Consider the following 18,320-nt stretch of genomic DNA (forward strand, 5'->3'; position numbering starts at 1 on the left):
GTTTGCTAAGTGTGACCTCCTTCTTGTTCATATGATAGGTCATGCGGAACTGATCATAACATGGAGGTAAGGAGTGTAGAATGTTATCTATAGCCAGCTCCTTAGGGAAGTTCACATTCAACTTTAGCAACTGGTCCACAAAGCTTTTCATTTTTTGCAAGTGGCCCGTGATGGGTTCACCATCCTTCATCCTGGTTGTTATCATGGAAGACTGTTGGATAAGGTGTCTAAGTCCATAACTATATTTGGTATGTACTTGACCCGATTTAGCATGGTCCATTTGGGTTGCATGACATTATAACAATTGGATAAACAAAATGAGAAAAAGGAAACTTATGATTTGTTAATAAATTATAAGCTCTAATATATTAATATGAAATCATATTATTTAATTAATATTGATTAAGAATTAATTTGGAATTAATTTTGTGATCAAAATAGACTAATTAAATATATGAGGATTGATTTGGTAAATCATCAATTCTTATATAGTGGGCTTATGATCCATGATTCATTAGATTGGGCTAAAACCCATAGGGTGCTCCATTGATGCTCCATGGAGGTTAAAACCCATGGATCATGGAGGAAATGAAAAGTCATGCACATTAGGGTTTACATGGTGTAATCTTACATGTGGAACACTATATAAAGAACCCCGTGGAAAGGAAAATTGACACTAAGACATAAGGGTGAGGGCTAGCCGAATTTTGTGCACAAGTGTTCTTCTCTCAAGTTATTCCAAGAGTTGTGGTATTGTGTGAAGCATTTGAGGCATCACATTTGGGGTGCTAGGCTCACAAGGTCTTAAGGAATCAAAGCTACAAGAAAGGTATGTCATTCTACTAGTTTTTGTATTACATATACCCCATTATATGATAGTTAGGATGAAAGCCTTGGAAAATGAAAGTTTGCATGTAAGGACACGTGGCAAGTAAAAGGTGTAATAATAGAGAAAACATAATGGAAACACATACATAGATCATTTATCCATTAATGGAAACATAATGAAAACATAATGGAAACACATACAACACATACATAGATCATTTATCCATTAACCACTTTATCTATTCCATACATCACTTAATGGAAACAAAAAGACAAAAAGGCCCTAAGATGACAAGAAATATAATATTTCATTTCGATGTGTCCAACTCTTTCATCTGAAACAAGCATGAACCAAATCTTTAAAAAGGTTATTTTCGACTTTTGTAGACGTGGAGAAAAAAGTTACTTTTTATTGCTATTTTTGACTTTTACCCATTAAACACTTAAAGTACATTGCCCTATTTTGATTTCCTCTCAAAGTCCTGACCATTTTTTTTTACTTTTATGGAAATTTTTTTTTGAAGCTTACTGCTATTTTTTTTTTACTTTTGCAATCCAGGTTGCAACATATGTGAAGAATACCTCATTACGAAAGCTCAGGTGTTACTGCATAAATGAAATGGTTGGAATTTTAGAAGAAAAAAAATGTGCGTAGTGTATGTAAGCGTGTATGATGACTATGTGTTTGCAAGAGTGTCTGCATGTGACTTTATAAAAAACAATATATGTATTTGTTTGATTATATGAAGTGGAATCTTAATTTTTTTGGATCCATGGTACATTCCTTCTTTCTACCATAAACTAAAAAAACTAAAACAATAGTTCTTATTTTTTTCCAAAATATGTTTCCTTTTTTACAATAATTTATATGGAAATCTATTAAAAACTAAATAAATAAAAATAAAAAGTTTAGTTCTATTTTATGATAGAATATACGAGAAACTATGTTTTTGACCCTGTAGAGAATATCAAATTGTGAGATGGTGTTGAAGATGAATACAACTAGACATAAAGAATGTTTTCATATCTTTAGAACAACAAAATTGCAAAAATGGCCCCTGTGGTATGCAATTTTTTGGGGTTTTAATCCAAACCATGACTTTTTTTGGATTCATGGTCCTTTTGAGGTAGTTTGTTCGTGATTTTGGTCCTTCGGTAAACTGAAAAGACTAAATTGCCCTTATTATATTTATTTTTCATTTTTCTTTTGTTTTCCTATTAGTATTTATATATAAAAAATAAAAATAGGGCCCACATTCTCTCTCTCTCTCTCTCTACAAGCCCCGTCATCTCCTTCTACAACTAAGCTCCTCCTTATTCTGGCGATTCTCCGATAGAACCGAACAGCAAGAACGTCGAAGCAATGCCACTGACCCCGCTTGAGTTCCCCATCAGTCAAATCATCGACTAATGTCTAGAAATCGACGATGAAGAAAACTAATCAGGTCTCTTCGCCTTCTTCCAAGAACAAGATTCAGGAGAGGAAGTTTGTGGTGGCGAAGAAGAATTCGAAGAGAGACAAGGATGAAACCCCGATTTCAGTCAATTATAAGTGTAAGGCTGGTGGTAATTTGGACAAATGTCTGTGTGTTGCTTATGAGACTCTTAGGGCTTCTCAGGAAGGGTTTTTAAAATCGGAGTGAAGTTGTTGTTCAAGAAGAAAACCCTAGTTTACCTGTAGGTCTTCAAGGAAAATCCGAAGAAGATGACGTTTTTGAGACGTCCGGTGATAAGAGGAGAAGGGAGAAACTGTTGGATAAAGCAAGAAAGAGTATTCATGAACCTGGTTCTGGAAGAGTTTTGCATTTGGTCAAGGCCTTTGAGAATATTCTCACATTACCATATTAAAATGAGGGTTAACTCGATGATCAGACAAACAACAATCATGAGAGACGATTCTCACTGCAGAAAATCTAGGGTTGTGTTCTTCACTTGATGGCAGCCACAGGAGGTTGGTTGATCATCATCTAAAAACTCTGCCATGAAATTTATGTTAAACATGCTTAATTTTGATTCTAAATGGGTTTATTTCTACGTTTTATGTTGATTTATTAACTTTTATTCTACTATGCAGAGTTCTGATTCATCATCTTCAAGTTTTGGAGGCAAATGGAAAAGACGAACACTCAAGGCTACCTCCCAGCGACCTTTCAAGCTTAGAACAGAGGTTGGCATTTACATTTTACAGTTCACCTGTAAGTTACAACACTTGTACCTTTTATAAATATCTTGAATTAAGCACATTAACTCATGAATCTGCAGCAAAGAGGAAGAACAAAACAAGAAGAGTTCATGAAGAAAGTCCAGGAGATGATAATTCAACAACAAAAGTAACGAATTCCCATCAGAGAGAGAGCCAGAGAGAGATGTGGGCCCAAATTAATTAATTATTTTCTTTTTCATTCAATTAAATAGAAAAAACATAAAAAAAATATATCAGAAGGGCATTATAGTCATTTCAATTTTACGAGAGACCAAATTTACGTATAAACATGGCCAAAAGGACCACGAAGCCAAAAAAGTTGGGGTTTGGACTAAAACCCCCAAAAAATGCATACCACAGGGACCATTTTTGCAGTTTTGTCCTTTAAAACACATTGCAAAATTTATTTAAACTAATAATTATATTACAGATAAGATATCTAAGTTTCTAAAAAATGTTTGCAAATATGTTGTTATTTTTAAGGTCTATTAAATTTCAAAGTGGTTTTACCCAATTCCGTGTGGTACACGGGTTATATATATATATATATATATATATATATATATATATATATATATATATATATATATATATAGGCCAAACATTGTTGGGTTGAAACACACTTTTATTCAGAACTAGAACAAAGAGAAGAGCTTACACGCTCAATATTAAAAGAAAAAGAAACAACCCTCTAATACTCACTCTAAGTATTACACACACTCTCTGTTTTGTGGTACCTTATAACTGAGATTACAACTTCTATTTATACTAAAGCCAACCACCATAAGTACTGTGGCAATTTATTGTGTTCATCGTATGAAATAATGAAGCTGCCATTTCTAGTTGTTATTGTCAACAAAGGAGGGTGGTGCAGCTACTCATGGCAGGTTCACACCCAAGTCACACAAGTCAGGTTTACAGTCACATTCTCTCCCTTAAATCGAACTTGGCTAGAGATTCGTCACGCCAATCATGTTTCGCATTTCACTGTGTTTCACATATGCTAAAGCCTTTGTAAAGATGTCCGCCCGTTGATCCTTCGAGTTGACATATTCCACTATAATTTGCCCACGTTCAACACACTCTCGTATGAAGTGATAACGAATGTCAATGTGTTTTCTTCGACCATGAAACACGGGATTTTTCATCAATGCGATTGCTAACTTGTTATCGACATATAAGGTGATAAACATGATATGATGTCCTGTGAGCTCCTTCATGAGATTAGCAAGCCAAATGGCTTGACATGCTGTTGTTGTAGCTGCCATGAACTCGGCTTCACATGTGGACAAAACAACAGTCTTTTGCTTTTGGGATTGCCAAGTTATCACATTCCTTCCTAGATAGAAAATCATTCCATAGTTGAGTCCATAGTCAACAGTTCCTTTTACGTATCGTAAGATGTGTTTCACAACTTGGAAATGCAAAGTGGTTGGTTCCTCCATGAAACGACTTGCAATTCCAACTGAAAATGACAAGTCAGTTCGAGTGCGAGTCAAGTACCTCAAACAACCTACCACTCGCCTATATTCAGTTGGATCAACTTTTTCACCATCTTCATCCTTCTTGGCCTTCAACTTAGGTTCCATTGGCGACGTTGCCGGATTGTAATCTAGCAACCCAAATTGCTCTAAAATCTTCTTTGCATAAGCCGTTTGTACAAAAGATATTCCTCACTTCTTTTGTGAAACTTCAATTCCAAGGTAGTAAGAAAGTAATCCCAAGTCACTCATTTCGAATTCTTTCTTCATTTGTTCTTTAAATTCGACAACGTCGTTAGTGTTCAACCCGGTAATAATCAAGTCATCAACATAGACACCAACAATAAGAATTTTGTCTTTTGAGTTCCTTTTGTAAACAGTTGGGTCTTGTGAACTTTTTGTAAAACCAAGCCTTTTTAAGCTTTTATCCAAACGAATGTTCCAAGCTCAAGAAGCTTGTCGTAGACCATAAAGAGCTTTATAAAGCTTGAACACCTTGTGATTGTTTGCTTTATCAACATATCCTTCTGGTTGGGTGACATAAACCTCCTCTTTGAGATCTCCATTGAGAAAAGCCGACTTGACATCGAGATGGTGGACAACCCACTCATGTTGAGCTGCAAAGGCAAGAATGAGCCTTACGGTGTCAAGTCGTGCTACCAGTGCAAAAACTTCATCAAAGTCGACTCCTTCCTTTTGTACAAATCCTTTTGCTACAAGTCGAGCTTTATGCTTCACCACTTTTCCCAAGTTGTCTTTCTTCACTTTAAACACCCATTTCAAACTGATTGCTTTGTGTCCGGATGGCAAATCGGTAAGTTGTCATGTCTTGTTCTTCTTGATTGCATCCAACTCTGTTTGCATAGCTTCCTGACATGCTTTAGAGGTTACCGCCTCTTTAAAATTTAAGGGTTGATCCGCTGCAATCATCAACAATTCTCCGGGTTCAAGGAACACATTTTCGGTTTCAGAATAAATATCGGTTAACGGACGTAATCCCCTTGGCCCAATCTCACTAGACGGGCTTTCCATATGGGGCGAGGTTGAAGAAAATGGGGTTGAGGCAGGAGTTTGTGGGGCTGATTCAGGCTCGTCAAATTCAACATATGGTTGTCCAACTTGGATAGCATCGATTCCGGGACTGTCTGGTTGTTCCGGGTTGATTTCGGGGTCATTTTGAGGTGTTTCGAGGTGTATTTGGGGTTGTAGTTCAATTATGGTAAAGGTCTTAGGAGTCACCATTTCTTCTTTGTTTTTGTACCAATTCCATTCTTCTTTTTCGTCAAAAACAACATCGCGACTAACTCGCAACTTTCGGTCTTGCGGATCAAACAAACGGTTGCCTTTAGTTCCATCTTCCACACCAAAATACACCATCTTCTAACTTCGATCAAGCTTCTTCAAGTGACCACCTACAAGTTTAGGAAAAACAACACAACCAAAAACTTTTAGATGTTCAAGGTTGGGATTTTTGCCAAACCATGCTTCATAAGGCGTCTTGTCGGGAAGTGCTTTTGTTGGCAGGCGGTTGAGAAGATAAACTGCATGTCTAACAGCTTCTCCCCAAAACTCTCCCAGAACATTTCTACCTTTGAGCAGACTTCTTGCCATGTCCATAACTGTCTAATTTCGCCTTTCTACAACTCCGTTCTGTTGAGGCAAATATGGTGTCGTAAGATGCCTTTGAATACCATTTTCTTCATAAAATAATGAGAATTCTTTTGAAGTGAACTCTCCCCCTCGATCCGTATGAAGTGTCTTTATTTGATAACCCAAATTCTTTTCAACCATCAACCTGAACTGTTTAAAAGCGCTCAAGGCTTGAGACTTCTCCGATAGCATGTAAACCCACATCCACCAGCTAAAATCATCTGCTAAAAGGAGAAAATATTTACTCCCTCAAACAGACGTAGGTGCGATCGGACCACATAAGTCCGCATGAACAAGTTGTAAAGGTTTTTGAGCTCGAACAACTGCATGATCCGGGAAAGGAATTCGGGTTTGTTTGGAAAGAACGCACCCTTCACATACTTGGTTTGGGTGCTCAATCTTTGGGACTCCGGTTGCCATATTCTTTTCGGACAACTTCTTTAAGGCGAGAAAGTTAACATGACCAAGTCTAGAATGCCATATCCAAGTTGGTTCATCTTTTGTTGCTAAAAGACAAGTCGGTCTACCGGTCCTTAAAGGAGTTCTATATAACCGGTTTGGGGATCGTTTAACTCTCAAAAGTAGAGTTTTGTTTCTGTCAAACAATGTCAGATCCGACCCATCCATTATGACCCGACTCCCTTCCTCTGCCATTTGTCCAAGACCAATAATATTGTTTTTTAGGCTTGGAATGAAATATACCTCATTAAGGAGTCTTTGGTCGCCATTTTTGCTATCGAATAAAATCGATCCTTTTCCCAAAATAGCGACAGTCGAACCATCCCCAAATTTCACGTGACCCGTAACATGCTCATCTAGTTCGCGAAACTTTGAGCGGTCTCCAGTCATGTGATTGCTAGCACCATTGTCGAGATACCATACCTTGGACTCGACTCTACTTTCTCCTGATGCAAGAAGATTAACATAAATCTTCTCTCTTATAGACAGCTTTTTGTGTGCATATTTTTATGAGGATGTCATCATCAAAATAGGCTCTTCTTCGTTGGCTTGAGTGAGGTTCGCCTCCTCACCTCGATTCTTGTTTGGACACGCCGAAGCATAATGACCAAATTGTTCACAAGTAAAACATTTGATTATACTTTTATCCTTTCAAGAAGGGTTATGGTCATTCCAATTTGTATTGTACTCGCGAGCACCTCCTTGGCCACGTCCACGACCTCAGCCTCGTCCCCGACCTCGGTTACCATGTCTTCCTCGTCCTCTTGAAGTGTTTGACGAGTTCTCTCGCTAGTTTGCTTCAAACGAGATGCTCACTCGGCATGTGTAAGCAATAGAGAAGGTCCTCCTTTTTCTCCATAGCTTCGAAATCTCTCTTCATGGGTCGTTAGACGACCCACAACTTCTTCCACCGTCATATTCTTCAAATCTCCAAATTGCTGGATAGATGTTACGATTTGTATAAATCGTATCGGTACGGCTCGCAAAAACTTCTTTACATTCGTAATTTCTTCAATCTTTTCACCTAGAGATCGAATACCGGTTACGATAGTATTCAATCTCATAGAAAAATCATCTACCGATTCACTGTCTTTCATCCGGATCACCTCGAAGTCACTTCTCAAGGTTTGAGCTTTAGTCTCCTTGAACCGATCGGCTCGCATGTGCATCATCTTGAGCGTTTCTCATGCTTTTTTAGCTGTGTCCTTCTTAGCTAACATCAGAAGTACATCCTCTGGAATTGCTTGATAAATAGCCGCAAGAGCCATCCGATCTTTACGTTAGTCCATTTCTGCATTTTTAATTACATTCCATACTCCTTGTGCTTGTAAATTCACTCGCATTTTTATGGCCCACACCGCGTAGTTCATCTTCATGAGCATTGGATAGTGTAACGTAACGCTACCGTCTTTCCTGGTCCTTTGAAAACTTTCAACTTCGGCTTGAGAAGATGACAAGGTTGGTGTAGTCATTTTTGGCATATACTTGGGCATACACGAGTAAGAATTCTTTTTTTTTTTTTTTGAAGTACGGGAACCAATATGAACTTTTCAGAAGTTCAGGGGGCAAACAGAACTTTTACAGAAGTAAAACAGGGGCTAAATTGAAATTTTTCTAAAAAACGGGACAAAAATTGCAATTTTTCTGAAAAACAGGGGCTAAATTGCACTTTCCGGAAGAACAGGGGCTAAACTGTAATTTCCAGAACTTTGGTCAGCTGCTGACGTCACTGCTACAGTGCCGTTACAGTAACAGATGACGTCACCCTTCTTCTTCGGCGAACCTGGTTTTTCCGACGACTTTTGACCAACTTTAACCGGCGATTTGGAAGTCTTCTGGTGGTCAAAAAATTCAAAAAAATATATTTTCAGAATCCTCAGAACAAGAACTTTCCAACGGTGTACTCCGAAATTATTTTTGAGACAAAAAAACTTTGACCAAAAAATAGAGAATGCTTCCCCGAAGCTTAACCAAGCTCTGATACAACTTGTTGGGGGTTGAAACACACTTTTATTCAGAACTAGAACAAAAAAGAAGAGCTTACACGCTCAATATTAAAAGAAAAAGAAACAACCCTCTTATACCACTTGTTGGGGTTGAAACACACTTTTATTCAGAACTAGAACAAAAGAGAAGAACTTACACGCTCAATATTACAAGAAAAAGAAACAATCCTCTAATACTCACTCTAAGTATTACACACTACACTCTCTGTTTTGTGGTGCCTTACAACTGAGATTGCAACATCTATTTATACTAAAGTCAGCCACCATAAGTACTATGGCACTTTATTGTGTTAATCGTATGAAATAAATTAGCTGCCATTTCTAGTTGTTATTGTCAACCAAGGAGGATGGTGTAGCTACTCATGGCATGTTCACATCCAAGTCACACAAGTTAGGTTTACAGTCACAAACATTGCATTGCTTTATACGAACCATCACACACGTTCAAGGCATCCGCTCAATCTTGGACAACCATAACCGTTTATTATATATATAACCGACAATACTTAATTACTAAATTAACCCTAATAAATACTAATATTGAAGTGTAGCTTAATTTCCAACAATTTTGGTGGCCATATTGATCTCTTTCGAGATTCGACATAGGTAACAAGACTTTGGGTATGGTTTACAAAGTTTCCATAAAACACACGTGAACAGATTAAACAAGCTATATTTATATTCTAAAAAGTAATGATAATCATAATATAATAGTCTAAAAGACTATCATCTTTACCATGCTAGATGCGAATGAAAAACTATGAAAGTACTAATAATAAAGAAGATAGTCTAGTTGAATAGATCACAACTACTCATGGTCTTGAGCCAATGTGATTTCTTCATAGTGAAATTTGTTTGTTTAAGACAGGGACTGATATGGTTTGAGCAGTGGAATGAGGGAGCCGCTTAGGTGGAGGGACATGACCTCGTTGGTGGAACCCACGAGCATGCCACCTATGTATACAGCGGGCACAGGGGATGAACTACAGCCTTGCTTCAGGAAAGCCTTCTCCATCTCCCTTCCCTGAGGATCTTTGTCTATTTCATAGACTACAGGGTTCACCCTAAGTTCATGGAAGAGAATGGTGACAGCATAACACAAGCAACAAGTGCTCTTGGTGAAAATCACAACTCCATTCTTAGATACCAATGATTTTATCTTCTCCATCTCAACAACTCACTAGGATCAAAATCCAATTCAGATAGTGATCCAATAAGTTGGGAGTCTCTTATGGGAAAGAAGAGGAAGATTATGAGATTTGGTTGAAGTTTGAGGTTTTCATGCCACTTCTATTTATATGAAATCGAGCAAAGCTGGACTACTTTACTTAGATGCTTGAAAACTAACAAAGGTGTCTTTAAAAGATGGATACTCTTTTCGTGCACAAAACGATGGTACAACTTGAACACATTTATTCTTCTTACAAACAAATTAGAACCATATATGATGCATTGATTAAATGTTTCAAGTTCAATATTGGGTTAGACTCCTCCACAATCTACACTGAAAAGGCTGAAAGTTGAAAAGGGCTGGTCAATGTTTTTTCAAACAGATTCCTTCTTTCAGTCAATTTATACATATATTCTGAGGGTAAAAAGATTGGGAATGAGATTGCTTTGGGTGGGCTGTGATTCTTCTTTATATTGCAATTGCGCCACCAACTTGCTTACAAGCCTTCAAACATGAGAATCTTGTTTATTCCAAGACTTTCAACCTCAGTGGGTCTAACCTAGCCTTGAATAAACTGCTAATTAAGAATGCATACTAACAAAACAAACATTTCTCTACTTTGTACTTGGTAATTAAATTCTTAATGGAAATTGAGATATCTATAGCAAGCATTTGGGAAATTGAGATATCAAAGAGGATTAAAATACATTTACTCTCAAACACAGGGACTTGTGCACTTAAAAGGTATCCATCGCTCCCTATTTACCAATTGCCAATATGTTGATGCTATTAACAATAACATGTGAATGCTCAGTTTTGTTTTTAATAAAGAGATTCCATTAAGTGACCACTAAATTCATACACAGAGAAAAAGATATAACAAACAGTCAATGATGATCTTCTCTTGACATAACAACTCAACTAGGACTGAAAGGATCCGCTACACAATTTTTTTAATCATCACTTCCATAAGTTGCAAAGTGGTGGTCAAGAAGAGTTACTCACTTGTCACGTTGGACAAGGAGTGTAAGTTCTCTGTAAAAATATGTCAGATCATCATCTTTTTAACTTCTTAATTCTCTGTTTGTCCTTTACATCCAAATATTCTAAAAATTATAGCACATAGAACAGGGAAAGAGGGGCAATATATTCTTCACTTTATAGGACAGCAAATTTGTAAATAGACATCTAATAAAAACCCATCACAGGAAGTATTTTCATGAAAGAAACTAGAAAACTCAGATAAATTCCCACTTCAACAATAAGTGAATTCTGATAATTTGGAGTTTATTGCTTAATATGGGCATGCTAGCTATTGATGGAAAACAAAATAGCTTCCACTAAAACTTAAACCTTTATTTCTGCAGTCAGTGTGTAGTAGAATCTAACTTAGAAAAGCTAGCTTGTCTTTTTAAATATTCTAGATGACAGTTGCTGTTAAAGAATCATATAAAGTGACGCAGCTTTTGTCACTTTCTAAAGATATAAAAATGTACGGGTATGGGCAACCATGATGAGCCAATGATTCTGCTGGATAACCCACGATCCACGTATCACATATACATTAGAATGTAGAAGACTTCCCTCTTTATGTATCTTTCGGTGACCCAACTACTACAGCTTTTAAAAAAAACTTGCTGGAAAAATGTAGATTGAACAACAGACATGTACTATTAATAGTCATCTCATGTACGTACATAAATTTCAGGTATATATGCTAACTAGAACAAGAGAATGAAAAGAGCTAGCAAGCTGCAGGAAAACTAAAGATTAGATAATATGAGGGAAAAGAAGATGGATATTATATATACCAGCTGTAGATTTTAATGAAAAACATGATGTGTGATGTACAGATAATAGTAGTGAGATAAAAAGACAAAGTAATCAATCGAACCTTAACCAAGCACCGCATGAATTTGTTTCTTTGCATCACATTCTATATAAGATGATGATGTCAAGTTGTCAACTTGCAGGATATATAAATGGAAATATATATATATATATATATATATATATATATATATATATATATATATATATATATTTATATAAGCCGGTTGGTAATTTAACCCTCAAAATTTTGAGGACAATGAATATAAGTATGAAACAATGCACTGACGCAATAGATATATCAAAAAAAATATAGTGACCAACATTGGCATATATATTAGTATTTGGTTAAGAAGAATATATTATTGGTTTATATTCCAAAATCAGAAATTTCTTTTCTTAGTAAATATTTACATCTAGTATCCAAGCATAAAACTATAATAACACCAAGTGCAAAAAGGAATCAGCACTTTCCGGTTCATTTTTATTCAGAAAAAGAGATGCAGTTTTTTGCAGAAAAATAACAGAAGATGGTTAGATATCACAAGACATGGGAACCATGGGCCATAGAAAGAAACTTGCTTCATATATATAACGAGTGAATCAGAATTTTAACCACATTAACTATTTGTCACAGCATTGAAAAATAAACATTGCACCTGTGAAAATAAATGAAAACACCGCCACCTAAGAACATCCACTATTGTAAAGCTTATTTATTATGTCAAGTCAATAAAAAATTATCTTTAAAAACCTTCTCCAAAGCACACGTTTTTCTTTTTTTTATAATTAAACATTTACCCCATCTATTTGATATGTTTTAAAAAACCTCCTATAATTTTTTTTGTTTTTTAAGCACACATCATATTTCAAATTGATGACTTGATGTTATTGTTGGGTTAATCTTAATGATTCAAGTCAGGTTAAGCTGGATCACGGTTATGGGTTTGAATGGGCCAGTCCAAGTTCTTTATGCACAGTCTTAATAATAAAGACTTAGTCTAATAATGAAGACCTGGTTTGGTTTGGTGGGGTTTAATAACGTGGACTTAGTAGTCCTATCTTTAAGGTTTCTTAGCTCATGATAGTTCTCCTTCTTCTTAGGATGTTAATTAGTATATATAAACAGAGTAGAGTTTATCTTCTAGCTGTAGTGGGACGTGTATGTATAATTTTCTGTTTTCTATATAATGAATGAGTGTGATACACAGAAAAATTGTCCCCCCTTGAGATCTTTTGTTTTGCTTTAACTGTGAATGTTCATGTATGTTTGATCATGAGCAAAGCATGTTTCAACAGTTATTTTATCAATTATATAGTAGAAGAAAAACAATAAATTCTAATTTTTATTTGCATATTTGACTAATTAGATTAAATAGTGAAAAATGATAAAGCTATAAAATATGCAAATATTATTGAAAGGCATAAAATGAAAATGTTATTAAGATGAGGGGGTAGAAAAAAATACTACAATAGATAAATAAGTAGTTGGTGAAGGATAAGTGTTTGATAGAATAGAATAGTAAAATAAGCTACGCACTGAAAAAAAAAAGTTGTGCTTTTAGTTTTTGTTCAAAAACACAAGAAATTGCAAACTTTGGTGATATTATGCACTTTCCCAAGCACATTAATTAGATGTTCTACAACAGAATGACAAGTAATACAACTGCAAATACATTTCATTCTTCATTGACATACTGCATAGTAGTAAAAAAAAATTAATAACTATATAATTATTAAAAGTGTTTTTTGAAAAAAAAAAAACAAAACAAAAAAGGTATCTTAAACAAATGCACACAAATAAACTGATGAAATGGCATACCAACATAATCACGTACGTGGTGGTCAAGTGTCAAACATAAATGGCCCTTCAGTTTGTTTTGAGTCAGTTATATATGCAAATCTTCCTGTAGCCACATGGCAGATTGTTATGCTTCCTTTCCTAAGGCTGCAGTAAGATCACAGCATCTGATACTTAGATTCGTATGTACTTTCAAGTGCACAGCACAATCTCTTCTTTATCACAAAAAGACAAACAAAACACGGGCACGCAGATAGAGAAATTAGAAGGGTGACCTTTCAGTTTCACTACATTCATTGAGCTGGTAACCAAGTACATCCAAATCACAAAATAAGATAAAAAAGTCTAAGGGTATGTCAAAAATTAGAGATTATCTAATATTGCTATGATTTCCCTGCATGTTTTGTGCTAACTGTGTAGGCTGAAGTTAATATAACCATCATATGTTTGATGCCAAAACAAGCCTATTCACAAAGAATGACTTGATGTGAGAAATAACATTTTGTGCACATTGTGCATACAATAAGCAAGCGATATTCACGTGGGTGATAATTCGTGGGACAAAGTAAAGAATGCAAGGATGTTCTGTAATCATTGTCATACATTTGACGATTCCACACTTCATTTCCCTTAAGCTTTTGTTCATACCCTTGAAGTTAAAGTCATTTCAATGGATAAGCATCTTCCTCGTCTAAATAGATGTTCTGAGAAAGAAAGCTCTTGACTTTAAATTAGTTGACAAATATACATATGCTTACACATGACATGTAATCACCAAACTACCTACCGACTGGCCTATACAGTTGCCAAGAATTTTTTAATTGATTCTCAAGGTTAAAGATGTCATTCAGATATATACTTTTCTTCCATGCATATCAACCTACAGAGAAGAGAAGCCACTTGTTATATACAAAGCAATTGCTTAGTAATTTCCTATCATCTGCAAGTCTGATAAAGAATATGATCTTTTTTGCAGAATCTAATAAGAACCACCGCCCAAAATTTTCAACACTTATCACTATATATATAGCCATGGCAGTAGCTTACATTACTCACAGCAAACATCGATCACACCTAACTTTCTACATACAGCCTCTAACAACCTCACTTGCAACGATTTATTCTACTAATTAAATCTAGTGTGGTTTTATAATACTTTTATAAAACATCAGCTGCTAGAATTTCCAGAAATGGCTTTGGTTAGAGCACTGGTGAATGAAAGGCCTGTGGTTATATTCAGCAAAAGCTCCTGCTGCATGTGCTACACCATTAAGACACTGATAAGCAGTTTTGGGGCAAATCCTACAGTTTATGAGGTAGATGAGCATCCACAAGGGAAGCAGATAGAGAAGGAACTGAGAGGATTAGGGTGCAAGCCAAGTGTGCCAGCTGTGTTCATAGGAGAGGAGCTCATTGGTGGTGCCAATGAAATAATGAGCCTTCATCTCAAGGGTCAGCTGGTACCCTTGCTCCTTAATGCTAATGCCATATGGCTTTAGTCAAACATGTTCACAAATATCAAGTTCCTACAATATTGTAAAGGTTGGAGCAGATTGATGCATTATAGTCATTAGAACAGGAACAGAAAGAAATGTTTTTAGCCTTCTTTTTGCTCTTCTGAGGCCAATCATAACTAATGTGCTAACTTCCATATGTAATTTCACTACCTTTTGAGAAACAATAATAAGAGATAAGATATTTTTCAGGAGCTACAACTCAACGCTAATGCTATATGGCTTTAGTCAATTACCATATTAAAGAATATCAAGTTCCAACAATATTGTATGTAATTTCAATACTTACTGAGAAGCAGATTGATGCATTATATCATTAGAAAAGGAACAGAAAGAAATTCTTTCAGCCTTCTTTTTTGCGCTTCTGAGGCCAATGATAACTTATGTGTTAACTTCTATATGTAATTTCACTACTTTTTGAGAAGCAATGAGAGATACGATGTTATTAAGGAGCTACTACTACTGCTCTTAATGTTAAAATTTGATGTTAAAAAGTGTGTAATTAACATCTCTTGTATTCTAGCACTGAAAAATTTATTGTATTCTGGAGGCTTAATTGCAACCAGAAGCAACTGAAGTACAAGAAATATTCTAAGATTCCAATTTTTTCCTTCCTTCCATTATAGAAGCTTATACTTCAAGGCTCTGTTGTGGTCATTTATTGATCATTGATGTTATTACTTTGATAAATTCAATGATACAAGATTACTTGGATTGCCTCAAAGTGCCCGTATACATCATAGTAATAGTTTGCATTAGGCTCTATATTAACAAACGGCTAAATTGAATCTGTGCTTGGGTTCCTTTATGTTCATGTACTGAGATATTATCTTCCGATAATATAGGTATATATCGTCATACTTCACCAGTTAACTTTTGGGAAAATTTACTTGTTATTTTATGTCTCCACTTCATGTATACAGAAACTTGTGCATACTTGTGTGTCACTATGATGAAGCAAAATAACATATGGATAGAAAATCAAGATGCCATAATAACATGGTTTACTGATCTTGGTTCTTGATCTAGATTTGGATAAGTAAGATCTGTAAGTACTGAAAAGAATAAGTTCCAAAACAGGTTTTAATGAAGAATGGTTCATAGCAATATCATGAACTTAGTTTACGTGACTATGCTATGCATGCTATATATATTGGAAATTTGAAGCCTCTTTTTCTTACAAGACTTTTATCTTATCTAACCTACACCATATAATCAGCAAAATAGAAAAAAGACATGTGATGCCAGGACTCGTTTGCTTATGTTAGTCCATACATACTAACTGCCTTTTTGATCAGAAAACAAAAAAAAAATGGGAAGTTAAAACTATATTAACAGATTCTATGCCAAAAGCCATGAAGAAAATGTTGAAATGATATATTATTATGGTAAAGCAAGTTCTCTTGAGCACTGAAGACAAATATGAATGAAAGTTTTCAAAAGTCGATATATAAGTTTACTGATATCTGACTTTTGTATAAGTTGGTGAGCCTATATAACTGTCCCTTAGTTTCAGTTTGGGCCAGTTATACAAATTGATTCCACCAGTTCATACCACATGCATGTCATAATTTTCCTCTTGTTTTGGCTTTTGGGCTGGCATGTATGTGGCCATATATAGGACCAGGAAATAATAAATTTCATTTGATCCATCACCATCATCACACAACAAAGATGAGGGGATATATTCATCCAATACATCTATCTGGATCAAGATAGACCTCGAATTCTCTACAAAAGCTAACTACTGCTAAAAAGATACAACATGTCGTCATCATTACCTCATAATTTCAGCCACTAGCTGTCCTTAGTGGTTTCTTCAGTAAGAAGAGTTAGTAGACGTGGCACTCACTAACTAACTAACTAAGTGATCTTAAGAAACAATGATTAAATCCTTGGGGATAAATGATAATCCTCTTCCCTACTTGTACGGATGGACTTTATCATATTAAATAAGCTTCTAACTATTTCAAAATTCTGACTTCCTTTGTCGTTTCGGTTTACTCTAGATATGGACACATGGGAATCTTAATAAAGATAATCTAAAATCCAATTTCTATCTTTAGGTAACAAAGATATATTCTCGATCCCTTGTCCAATTATTCTGAATACTAATTAATGCACCAATTACACTTGCAGCCTACCATACCAATAGTTTTAAGAGTAATCTCAGCTAGCATTAGATAAGGTATTGTTTATGAACAACATCACAATATTCCTTTTAAATTCTCTTTTACATTTCAGTCCAGTACTCTTAACCCTCTATATATAGGAAATGATGGGAGTTCCTATTTCCTCAATGTAAGGTCTTCATTTACCTAAAAACTTTTTTCTTTGCATAACGCTCCCTTAATTCTTCCTTTTCCTTTCTCATAATTAAACTAATGGCCTTGGTTACCAACTTGGGTGCTAAAAATCCAGTGGTGATATTCAGCAAAAGCTCTTGCAGCATGTGCCATTCCATCAAGACTCTGATAAGCAGTTATGGGGTGAATGCTACAGTATACGAGATAGATGAACACCCAAAGGGGCAGCAAATGGAGAGAGAGCTGAAGATGTTGGATAGTAGTAGGCCAAGTGTGCCAGCTGTGTTCATAGGTCATGAACTCGTTGGTGGCCCTGATGAGATAATGAGCCTCCAACTCAAGGGCAAGCTGGTGGACTTGCTCAAAAAGGCAAATGCCATATGGGTTTAATTAACATGAAAAAAGAAATAGTCAATGTTTTCCTTATGTAACATACCTATGTATTATGGTTATGGAATATGTAAGACCCTTACTATATATATATATATATATATATATATATATATATATATATATATATATATATATATATATATTAGCTTTTAGTTTACTAAAAAAGTTAGGAATATTTATTATGGGGAACAAAAAGCTTCAGGAGTGGATCAATTTAACTTCTGTCTCCACTTGTTTGATGCCAGGGAAAAGATATCATCACTAGTAAACGATCTAAACATTATTATTAATATTTATAATGGGAAAGAAAATAACTTCTCAACTAGGTATATTTTGAGGATATCCAGAAAACTTGTTTTCAGAGACTAACTAAGTGCGCAGAGATATCCATGATTGAGAAGCCAGAAACTTTTATTATTGCTTTTATCAACAGTTTATCCCGTTCTGATGAGAATATCTTCTGCTACATAAGATATGTGCCAATCTTAACGCCAGTAACATGAAATAAATTTAAAAAATAAAATAAATCTGCAAATCCTTCATCAATTGAGATGCCTAACACTTTTATCTCGTTCTAATTTGAGTAGAAAAATATATTATTTCAAAGTTTTGAATCTTCGTACATATTAAAGCACCAAAAACATGCACACTACGAGGTCTTGTATGCATAACCTCAAA

At 35.3% G+C, this 18,320-nt stretch overlaps 1 protein-coding gene and 2 pseudogenes across 1 annotated transcript; 1 reads left to right on the forward strand and 2 right to left on the reverse strand.

Moving 5' to 3' along the window:
* Positions 1–4,959: 4,959 nt before the first annotated feature.
* On the reverse strand, positions 4,960–5,889 carry LOC145051176 (uncharacterized). The gene is made up of 2 exons (XM_078999297.1): positions 5,404–5,889; positions 4,960–5,271 (listed from the first exon to the last, which is right to left on the reverse strand). The coding sequence occupies exons 1-2, from the start codon at positions 5,887–5,889 to the stop codon at positions 4,960–4,962; spliced, it is 798 nt and encodes a 265-aa protein (XP_078855423.1).
* Positions 5,890–9,183: 3,294 nt separating this feature from the next.
* Positions 9,184–9,908, reverse strand: LOC145055710 (glutaredoxin-C13 pseudogene; annotated as a pseudogene).
* Positions 9,909–14,321: 4,413 nt separating this feature from the next.
* On the forward strand, positions 14,322–15,144 carry LOC145055711 (monothiol glutaredoxin-S2 pseudogene; annotated as a pseudogene).
* The last annotated feature ends 3,176 nt before the right edge of the window (positions 15,145–18,320 follow it).

The sequence above is a fragment of the Lactuca serriola genome, chromosome 5 (assembly GCF_051521515.1).
Source record: "Lactuca serriola cultivar US96UC23 chromosome 5, Lser_US96UC23_V15, whole genome shotgun sequence".
NCBI classification, from domain to species: domain Eukaryota; kingdom Viridiplantae; phylum Streptophyta; class Magnoliopsida; order Asterales; family Asteraceae; genus Lactuca; species Lactuca serriola.

What these genes read in the sequence shown, in the direction of transcription:
- LOC145051176 (XM_078999297.1), bottom strand. Translation starts at nt 5,889, where the DNA reads ATGGTGTATTTTGGTGTGGAAGATGGAACTAAAGGCAACCGTTTGTTT. An exon ending in CCTTAAATTTTAAAGAGGCG is followed by an intron (nt 5,272 to 5,403) that starts GTAACCTCTAAA and finishes TTTAAAGTGAAG; the next exon opens with AAAGACAACTTGGGAAAAGT.